Source organism: Drosophila miranda (genome assembly GCF_003369915.1).
Source record: "Drosophila miranda strain MSH22 chromosome Y unlocalized genomic scaffold, D.miranda_PacBio2.1 Contig_Y1_pilon, whole genome shotgun sequence".
Classification (NCBI taxonomy): domain Eukaryota; kingdom Metazoa; phylum Arthropoda; class Insecta; order Diptera; family Drosophilidae; genus Drosophila; species Drosophila miranda.
Genome location: NW_022881603.1, coordinates 43406794 through 43417081, shown reverse-complemented (window position 1 = coordinate 43417081; position 10288 = coordinate 43406794). Strand labels below are relative to the sequence as shown.

The 10288-nt window shown below is 44.0% G+C and overlaps 3 protein-coding genes and 1 pseudogene across 3 annotated transcripts; 2 read left to right on the top strand and 2 right to left on the bottom strand.

The window, feature by feature from the left end:
* The first annotated feature begins 2320 nt into the window (after positions 1–2320).
* LOC117189668 (NTF2-related export protein-like) lies at positions 2321–2927 on the top strand. Its single transcript, XM_033394774.1, has 3 exons — positions 2321–2339; positions 2413–2490; positions 2556–2927. Exon 3 carries the CDS (start codon positions 2625–2627, stop codon positions 2865–2867), a length of 243 nt encoding a protein of 80 aa, XP_033250665.1. The 5' UTR covers positions 2321–2339; positions 2413–2490; positions 2556–2624; the 3' UTR covers positions 2868–2927.
* LOC117189666 lies at positions 2917–4764 on the bottom strand (annotated as a pseudogene).
* A 182-nt stretch (positions 4765–4946) lies between these two features.
* LOC117189665 (FACT complex subunit Ssrp1-like) lies at positions 4947–7671 on the top strand. Its single transcript, XM_033394771.1, has 3 exons — positions 4947–5300; positions 5369–6943; positions 6999–7671. The coding sequence occupies exons 1-3, from the start codon at positions 5247–5249 to the stop codon at positions 7539–7541; spliced, it is 2172 nt and encodes a 723-aa protein (XP_033250662.1). The 5' UTR covers positions 4947–5246; the 3' UTR covers positions 7542–7671.
* Positions 7672–7702: 31 nt separating this feature from the next.
* On the bottom strand, positions 7703–9456 carry LOC117185974 (receptor expression-enhancing protein 2-like). Its single transcript, XM_033394773.1, has 3 exons — positions 9352–9456; positions 8337–9271; positions 7703–8183 (listed from the first exon to the last, which is right to left on the bottom strand). Exon 2 carries the CDS (start codon positions 9242–9244, stop codon positions 8378–8380), a length of 867 nt encoding a protein of 288 aa, XP_033250664.1. The 5' UTR covers positions 9245–9271; positions 9352–9456; the 3' UTR covers positions 7703–8183; positions 8337–8377.
* Positions 9457–10288: the final 832 nt, after the last annotated feature.

Genomic DNA, 10288 nt, shown 5'->3' with positions numbered 1-10288 from the left:
CTGTTTTTTATACCCGATACTCAAAATGAGTATTGGGGTATATTAGATGTGTGTAACGTCCAGAAGGAATCGTTTCCGACCCCATAAAGTATATATATTCTTGATCAGCATCAATAGCCGAGTCGATTGAGCCCTGTCTGTCTGTCTGTCTGTCCGTCTGTCTGTCCGTCCGTCCGTCCGTCCGTCCGTCCGTCCGTCCGTCCGTCCCCTTCAGCGCCTAGTGCTCAAAGACTATAAGAGCTAGAGCAACGATGTTTTGGATCCAGACTTCTGTGATATGTCACTGCTACAAAAATATTTCAAAACTTCGCCCCGCCCACTTCCGCCCCCACAAAGGACGAAAATCTGTGGCATCCACATTTTTAAAGATACGATAAAACCAAAAACGCAAAATCGTAGAGAATGACTATATGTTCTAGAGTGTAAAATCTCAACCAGATCGTAATTAATAAATCTGGGGCATCCACAAATCTCAGAGAAGTTAGTTGCTGCGTACACCGCAACTCTACATTTATATCCGATACTTAGTCAGTATGGCTCTCCTCCGGCAGACGCAGCTAATATTAAACGACACGACAAAGAGTGCGTGCGAGAGAGACAGAAAATCAGTCTGAGCGTGACGTCGGGCGCTGCGTAGCCAGTGCAAATTAATTTGTTCCTTTTGGCTATAAAAATTATCTTATCTGATCCACATTCAGCAATCTGATAGACATGGTCGTTATCTATGATTCTGCGTTTTTAGTTTTCTCGAATCTGCAATATTGTGGGCGGAAAGGGGTGGGGCGAAATTTTGAGATATACGTTTTATAGTGAGATCTAACAGGAGTGCGGATACCAAATTTGGTTAGATTTGTGAATATCCCCAGATTTTCGTCCTTTGCGGGGGCGGAAGGGGTTGTGGCGAAATTTTGAAACAAACTCGTCTCGGTCCGATATGTTAGGAGTGTGGATACCAAATTTGGTTGATCTAGCATTTATAGTCTCTGAGATCTAGGCGCTAATGTTTTACTCTAAGCAAAGCCACGTGTGTGTTAGAGAGAGACAGGGCGAGAAAAAATGAAATTGTGTTGAAATATTTTTGTAGCAGTGACATATCACAGAAGTCTGGATCCAAAACATCGTTGCTATAGCTCTTATAGTCTTTGAGCACTAGGCGCTGAAGGGGACGGACAGACGGACAGACATGGCTCAATCGACTCGGCTATTGATGCTGATCAAGAATATATATACTTTATGGGGTCGGAAACGATTCCTTCTGGACGTTACACACATCCATTTTCACCACAAATCTAATATACCCCAATACTCATTTTGAGTATCGGGTATAAAAATGGGGTAAGTCCCCTCTTATGTACTGAAGATAGAGCTTACAAAATTCTATTGACCCGCTAAAAAACCGGGGGAAAAATGTTTGTTTTCCACCTTTTTTGTACATCAAAAGCGTACGTTCGCTCACCGCGGAAATGCCCATATATCATTTGAATTTACATAAAAACGAACGCGCCGAGTACGAATGGAAATTGCTATTATTGATATCGATCTATCGCAACGAGAACAACAGCTATAACTTCTCTGCCGACTACTAGCTCGATACACAAATTTATAAAAAGTCGTTTCGTTTTAAGGTGCCCCTTTTTTAGCAAATTTTGTTTAACGATATTGTTTTGCATGTCCTGTTAAGCGCACAGTCTCTGTTTTAAAGCTATCTAAAGTAAATTTAGCAGCTCGGGAAACAGTATTTTAATATTCAGTCAAGAAAATAGGATAAAAAATGTAAATAACAACTGTTGACAACCAAAAAGTCTTCAAATTACGTAATAATCGTTTTACGTTTTACGTTTTACGCATTTTTTTTTCATCCAATACCATTTTCTAATTAATTTTTTAAATGGCAACTACACAGTTTCTACATAATCCCTACATATTGATGTAAGTGTTTTCGATGCCATAAACTGGCCACACTTAGCCAATGCACATGCTTTTTGGTATTTTTTGAGGTGAAAATTGAACCGATCGTATATTTACGGTATATCGGTATATAATGCTATACTTTGTCAATTTAATCAATCTATTAAATTTCATTTTCAACGATATAAAGAAATCCAAGAAAAGCAAATATTTAAAAGACGCCAGACAAGTAGAAAATTAATTCACTAATCGGATAAAATTATGGTCGGGGCTGAGGGAATATGTATAATAGATATTGAATTCGTCAGTATACTTACGGTATATTTCTGAGGGTCGGACAGTATATTTTAACGATAAATGTTTAGCCCCCAAAACACCTAATTGTACTAATAGAAACAAGCTAAATAAGCAACAACAACAAGATAAACAACGTAAGGCTGCGCCGGCTATAAGTAAAATATTTAACTAATAATTGACTAATAAATCTGTTTGCCGGAACTAAAGATTAAAGTTGAACGTTGTGCTCACACAGCCGAGGATTTCACGCGCTTCTACTACGCTTCCTTCGACAATCGTCGCCATGTAAGTTCAGTTGCTCACGCCTTTCAATGCCATGCGAAATTACCAACAAAAATAATGCATTGCAGCAATTAGGACGTCTGTACCTTGACAATGCAGTCTTTAGCTGGAATGGAAATGGAGCCAATGGACGTCAAATGATCGAGCGCTATTTTCTGGAGTTGCCTTCGTCTAGCCATCAGATGAACACCCTGGATGCCCAGCCCATACTAGATGCTGCAGTGGGCAATCAGCTAACGTACTTGGTAATGGCCAGAGGCACTGTTAAGTATCAAGACCAGCCGACACGTAATTTTCAGCAGGCTTTCATTGTAACTGCCGAATGTGACAAGTGGAAAATCGCCTCGGACTGCTATAGCTTGCAGGAAGTGACCCTGTGATCAATCCAGGTGCACCTAGTTCATAAGTTTGTACAAATAAAAGTTAAACTAAACTTGAAATATGGAAGGTTTATTTACATTACTTAGTAACTAATTAATTGTCCGCCTCCGTCTTAGGCTTTTTTGTAGACGGCTCTGTGTCTGTGCGACGACCACCCTGTCCGCTGCTGATGGACAAGTCCGGTCGTTTCGACTTTACAGGGTCCATCCGGGCCTTCTCCATCTTCTTGCGGGAGGAACGGGATTTCTCCTGTCGGAACAGAGGCAGAGCGTGAGGAGTGATGATCTGCGAAACGCCCACCATCTCCATCTGCTGCCGCTTGCGGTGGGTCTTGACCACGCACAACGTTGCGCCTCGTATGCTGCGTTTCTCGTCGTACAGGCACTTAATAGTGCCGTTTCCACAGCTCACAAAGAGCTGGTTTAGCTTTGGATGCCAGAGCGTCTTAACCACATGCGAGTTCGACACGGGAATGCGTTGAACTTCCTGGAAGCTTTTGGTGCTGTAGAAATAGAGATTAGCTTCGGCCTGATCCTTCGGGAGGGACTCGCCAGTGACCAACAACCGATCGTCTGGACTAAAACAACAATCAGTGGTGTCGTAGCGAGAATACAGATTGTTCCAAGTGTTCAGGGGCTGCTTAAATTTTCGCAGATCCCACAACTTCATGGTCTCGTCGTTGCTCCTGGTGGCCAACTGCTGGCCCATATATGAAAAAACAATGGAGGTAATCTCAGCGCCTTTCTGGTGAGCCCCTCGCACGCAGTGGGTTGTGTTCACAAACATTTTGCGTGTATGGAGCCGTCCACGCACCCGGCTGCTATCAGAGTCGCATCTCTATTGAAGTTGCAGGACGAGGCGTTGGTTCTAAGGCCTCCAATTGCCCTCGTCTTGATAACCAGACATTGTTCTTTGACCTTCAAGCCTTGCCAAATGCGGAGTGTTCCATCTAGAGCAGCCGTGAGGAACTGCTCCCGATTAAAGGGATGCCAGCAGCCCGAGGTCAGCTGCGCCACATGGCTTTTTGTGCGGGACATGTCCGATATGTATTGATCTCCCTTGCAACACTCTAGTTTTTCAAAACCATCGCGATCCAATACCTTGGCCTGAGCATTGCCAGAGATGACCAAGATCATATCCCCGGTCACTGAGTATTGTAAGGATCGAATTGGATGGTTCTCGCATGGCTGTAGTTGCCGAAAGCTCCGCATGCTTGAGTCCATGCCAACAAAGTCCCAAAAGCACATATCGTAGTCTATGGAACCGGAAACCAAGCGGGCACCAGAAGGATCGCCTGCCAGGGCCAAGACAGCCCGTGAGCCATGCTGCATTTGGACCTCGTGTGTGTAGGGTATACGTTTGGAGAGGCTTTGCTCATCATCGGAATCCTCATCAGAAGAGCAGTCGTCATCGGAGTCTTCGACCTTATTTGTGGCTTCATCCTTGCAGCCTTGTTTTGAATCCTCGACTGCTGCCGGTGGCAATGGCCCGATCCCATCTTCTTCCTCCTGCTCAGGCACCTCTCTCTTCTTCTCCACAACTGGACGTGTGATCTTCGCCTTGGCTATCTGCTCATTAATGTCAAACACTTGGGCTGCCTTGCGTCCAAGCCCACTGATGCCCATCACTTCCTTCAAGTGCTGACTCTCCAAATCTTCGGCGACATCTTCAATTTGTCGAATCATTTGCTGTTTGTCCATTTTCTTGAAGCCGCCTCCGCCACTGCTGCCAGATTCTTTTCCGTCTTCATTCTCATCTGCATTTGGCCCGTCAGGAGGTTGATTGATGTTTAATTGGATTTTCCCAAAGGAGATTTTACCACGTTGCATGGCTGGGAACCCTGGACTAAGTTTTTTTTCTAATTTAATATTAATTTTTCGCAAGAGGCGCGATGTAAGCAATGGGAACGTGCAACTATCGAGCTACCATCGATACTGCTATCGATACAAGATATTGGTTAACATGAATAACTGGGAGCTACATCATTTCAGCTCTGACTCGGTATTGAACTACCATGAGCATGTACAATAAAATACAAATAGATTTCTTTGAAAATTAGTAGACTTTCTAACATGTAATCCATTCAATAGCCCATCGAATTTTCCTGGCATAAACAATATTTGTACACACAGTGATACACTTGGATATTTGATATAAGCGAACATGTCATATTTCACAAGCGAATTCACGCATCACTGTTTCAAACTAGTTCGCTGATAGCGTCGTCTAACCTAAAATTGAGCGCGTAGGTAGTAGTGTTATTTTGTTGCCGGCGGCGTTTGCTCGTGTTAGATTTGTCAAGAATATAATTGTAAGAATTTCCCCTGCTGGTGTAATTAGTTTGTTGTTTTAAGTTTATCGTGCACTGGGAATCAAACATGACGGATTCCTTGGAGTACAACGACATAAATGCCGAGGTCCGCGGCGTCCTGGTGAGTCGCAAAAATGTAATAATTTTTGTTCACATTTTGTCTGACTTGTTAATCCCTTCCCATGATAGTCATCTGGTCGTCTCAAGCTTACCGACCAGAACATTATCTTCAAAAATAACAAGACGGGCAAGGTGGAGCAGATTTCCGTGGATGATATCGATCTAATTAATTCTCAAAAATTTGTGGGTACTTGGGGACTACGAGTGATCACCAAGAGCGGTGCGCTGCATCGCTTCACAGGCTTTCGGGACAGCGAGCACGAGAAGCTGGGAAAATTCATAAAGGATGCCTATTCGCAGGAAATGGTGGAGAAGGAGATGTGTGTCAAAGGCTGGAACTGGGGCACGGCTCGATTCATGGGCTCCGTTTTGAGCTTCGATAAGGACTCGAAGACCATATTTGAAGTGCCGCTCTCTAATGTGTCTCAGTGTGTGACTGGCAAGAATGAGGTCACTTTGGAGTACCACCAAAACGATGATGCCACGGTCGGTCTCCTCGAGATGAGGTTTCACATTCCAGCTGTGGAGTCAGCAGATGATGACCCAGTTGAGAAATTTCATCAGAATGTGATGAGCAAGGCTTCGGTCATCTCAGCGTCTGGCGAGTCCATCGCCATCTTTAGAGAGATTCAGATTCTAACGCCTCGCGGTCGTTACGACATCAAGATCTTTTCGACTTTCTTCCAGCTGCATGGCAAGACTTTTGACTACAAGATACCCATGGACTCGGTGCTACGCTTGTTCATGCTACCACACAAGGACAGCCGGCAAATGTTCTTCGTGCTCTCACTGGATCCTCCCATCAAGCAAGGACAGACGCGGTATCATTATTTGGTGTTGCTCTTCGCACCCGACGAGGAGACCACCATTGCACTGCCGTTTTCGGAGGCCGAGCTGCGTGACAAATACGAAGGCAAGCTGGAGAAGGAGTTGTCGGGGCCAGTGTACGAGGTGATGGGCAAGGTGATGAAGGTGCTAATTGGCCGCAAGATTACAGGGCCGGGAAACTTCATAGGCCACTCGGGCACGGCAGCTGTGGGCTGCTCCTACAAGGCTGCCGCTGGTTATTTGTATCCCCTTGAGCGTGGCTTCATCTACATTCACAAGCCGCCCCTGCACATCCGCTTTGAGGAGATTAGCTCAGTGAATTTCGCTCGCAGTGGAGGATCCACGCGTTCCTTTGACTTTGAAGTCACCCTGAAAAACGGAACGGTGCACATATTCTCGTCCATTGAGAAGGAAGAGTATGCCAAGCTCTTTGACTTCATCACACAGAAGAAGTTGCATGTGAGCAATATGGGCAAGGACAAGAGTGGCTTCAAAGATGTAGACTTTGGTGATTCTGACAATGAGAACGAGCCCGATGCTTACCTAGCCCGCCTCAAGGCCGAGGCCAGAGAAAAAGAGGAGGAAGATGATGACGGCGATGATTCCGATGAAGAATCCACCGATGAGGATTTTAAACCCAACGAAAACGAATCGGACGTGGCCGAGGAGTATGATAGCAATGTGGAGGATGATTCGGACGACGACAGTGACGCTAGTGGCGGCGGAGGAGATGGTGGTACTGATGGTTCGCCCAAAAAGAAGCACAAGGAAAAAAAGAACGAGAAAAAGGAGAAGACACATCAGAAGGAGAAAATTGTAAAAAAAATCACATCTTAATGCGAACTGTATTCAATATTTGTCTATTCCCCAGAAAAAACCCACCAAGAAGAAGGATACCGGCAAGCCCAAACGAGGGACTTCCGCCTTCATGTTGTGGCTTAATGACACCCGTGAAAGCATTAAGCGCGAAAATCCGGGCATCAAAGTCACCGAGATAGCCAAAAAGGTCGGCGAAATGTGGAAGGAGCTCAAGGACAAGTCCAAGTGGGAAGAGGCCGCTAACAAGGATAAGATTCGCTATCAGGAAGAGATGCGCAACTACAAGACCGGAGCGGGTGGTGGCAGTGAGGACGAAAAAGGAGGCACCAGCAAGGCAACCAAGAAACGCAAATCTGAGCCATCGCCATCAAAGAAAGCAAATAACTCTGGAAGTGGCTTCAAGAGCAAGGAATACATCTCCGATGATGAATCCACCAGCGACGATCAGGAAAAGGTCAAGGAAATCCCAAAGAAAAACAAATCTACCGCTGAGGACAAGGATAAGAACTCAAAGAAAAGCGAAGGGGAGGATAGCGACGACGCAAGCAATGCCAGCGAGGACGATGATGAAGAGGAAGATGAGGGCAGTGATTAGGCTCCCAGTCATTCAACACTATTCCATAATTCAGTCACACAGCCACACAAATCTAGTTTTTAAGTTCTCCCTAAAAAATATGTTTTTGTTTAAATACACTTTTAAGAGCAAAGCAAAGCTCATGTAATTATCTGGTATGGTTTTAATAATTGCCCATAATGTTTGATTTGTATCAGCTTTATTTCTCGCATGAATTGGTTTTCGATGGCACATCACATTCGTTTTGATGACTGATTGGTTCAGTCATAAAGAGTTTTTCCGTCTTCGGTTATGGCCACTTTGTGGGGCCACCTCTTCGTTTGGATTGGGCTTTGGCACATTCTCCAGGCAAGTTTGGAGCACTCATCTCTGGTTATGTTTCGATTTACGGATCTGATCTTCTTAGGTCCGTGGTATTGCCAAGTTCACCAATGTCCAGTGCTTTGCTGTTGATGAAAAGTTCGCAAACTTTTCGCGGTGCCGTCTCTATGCAGTAAAAAGGGATGTGGTTGAGATGAGCCTGATCGCCAAGGTATTAAATTGGCCTAAGCGTCCAGTTTCGGTGAGTTTGATATTAGCTTTTGATTCACATTGTGTGTTTCTGCGTAGTTGAGTTTTTTGTTTTGGTTGAATGAGTACCGAACATTTTGACGACGATTTGATCTGAAATAATTGTGTACAACGATTGAACGGGGTGCGGAAATCGACAATTAAAGGTATTCAACGGCATCAACAAGTGACCACAATAGCGGTCATATGTATGTTCCGTGCTAAGTTATACCCAAAGAGTATATAGTATAGAGTGTGTATGCTCACCTTGGGTACTGTGCTTGAATAGCGTAGAAAGTTTTGACTGATTAAAATTTACTGCTTCGAGGATTCAAAAATTGTCTGAATGTCCGGCCATCGACCTCCTTTTGTGACTTGGCCAGCAGATCCTCTGTTTCTTCGTTACCTTCATCCTTCGGAATTGGCACTGCCGGTAGATCCTCAATTTCATTCTTCGTATCGGAGGAACGCAACAAACGCTTGCGTTGGCCGCGGCTTAGTGAGGTCCCGGACGATTCCGTAGGCAAGCCATTATTCTTGTCCAGCTCGCCAGATGAATCCTTAGACGAGTGAGCCACCGGTGTACCGGCTACGCCTACGGCTGACGATAAAGTCAGTTTTTCAACATCCATTTCGGGGTCAGGATATATATTGGGGACAGCTTCCCGGTTATCTGACAACTGGCATTCCTCCAAACCGTCTGCATCAGTGGCCTCTTGCGACATTCCAATGGAATTCCCAGAGCGATTAAAAACGCCGAAGATAACGGGCAGTACGGTCTTTCGGTTGCGGATGATAATCTGCGTTCCCCAAATGAAGAACTCGTTTAGCATCTGCTGCTTGCCCCGTTGTAAGAAGTGATCGATCTGCTTCTGATGCTTGAAGAGCAATGGACCCAGGATCAAATTAAAAATCCACACATTGGCAGCTGGCGCCCTGGGACCAATCCAAAATATCAACGCCATTTTGGTGATGCCGTACAGTGGAACCCACGAGATAAACATATCGCCCAGCACCTCGAAGGTTGCAATGAAGGCATACACAATCCAATACTTAGCCCAGGGCGTAAGGTCCTTTTGAGTGCCATTCGACACAGCCTTGAATGTGTAAAAGGCCGGCAAAATGGTCCCGTATATGTAAAAGAGAACCCACGCTGCACAGCTGAAGACACACATCTTGCGTTTCTTTCCGTTGTTTTTATGCTAGAAAAAATTTATAAAAACGATTTATATGATTGAATAATTTTGACTTATGTTTGCTTGAATTCAGTGGCGTTTGATACCTATTGAAAAATGTGTTCGTTGAAAATTTGAACAAGTATATATTTTACGCCGTCGGAATCAAATAAACAAATGATTTAGATATATATATTACATATGTTATTTAGACAGTTCTGACATTACAAAGCCTCGCTGATCTGTGTATAAGCAAAGTAATTTCAATTTTCATTTTCCTACAGATGCGAATACAGTTGCTGAAGCGGGCCAGTGGGTATAAGCCATTCCTGTACAATATCTGTCAGTCGGACCTGTGCGAGTATCTGGAGAAGCGGAATCACCCCTTTGTCAACATCATATTCAACAGTTTTACCAATCGAACCAATGTGAACCGGTGCCCGCTTCCTGCAAGTTGTTTGATTCCAGTGATATAGTTACTATTTATCAATATATTGTATTATACTTTAACTCTACGTCGAATGGCCTATCTGCAGGCTGAAATTATGCTGGAACACTTTCGTTTCCCGGTCAAAGCCTTGGAACTGCTGCCCCTGCCATCTGGGGACTATGCCCTCTTCATTACATTCAGTTTTGATAGCCAGGAATGGGCCTTGGTCAAGGTTTACTTCACACTGTCGGAGTATCGTTAATGGGGTGAAAAATATTTGGATTTGGATGGAGTTGGATGCGAATTGCAATAAAAATCGACGGCAGTGCATTAAACCAATTTATAAATTAGCCATAAGCTCGTTTACATGCGGGAAAAAATTAATTCGTTATTTGATTGTCTCTTTGTATTGATAATAAAATTGTTTCCACTCAAAGTATTTATGAGTTCTTCCCTTGGGACTAGGTTTGTTGGATTTGTTTGTATGTACACACATACATATGTATTTTTTTTTTTATTTTTTTTTTTTTTATTAAGCGTTGAAGCGTACATTGCATATAACGTATCTTAACATCACTGGTAAATAATATTGGGGTAGCCAAACCTAATGCTAA

Bases quoted from the DNA above. Each gene is read 5' to 3' on its own strand.
- LOC117189668 (XM_033394774.1), top strand. From the start codon at position 2,625: ATGATCGAGCGCTATTTTCTGGAGTTGCCTTCGTCTAGCCATCAGATG.
- LOC117189665 (XM_033394771.1), top strand. From the start codon at position 5,247: ATGACGGATTCCTTGGAGTACAACGACATAAATGCCGAGGTCCGCGGC. The intron at 5,301-5,368 runs GTGAGTCGCAAA...TTCCCATGATAG, and splicing joins CCGAGGTCCGCGGCGTCCTG to TCATCTGGTCGTCTCAAGCT. The intron at 6,944-6,998 runs GTAAAAAAAATC...TCTATTCCCCAG, and splicing joins CACATCAGAAGGAGAAAATT to AAAAAACCCACCAAGAAGAA.
- LOC117185974 (XM_033394773.1), bottom strand. From the start codon at position 9,244: ATGTGTGTCTTCAGCTGTGCAGCGTGGGTTCTCTTTTACATATACGGG.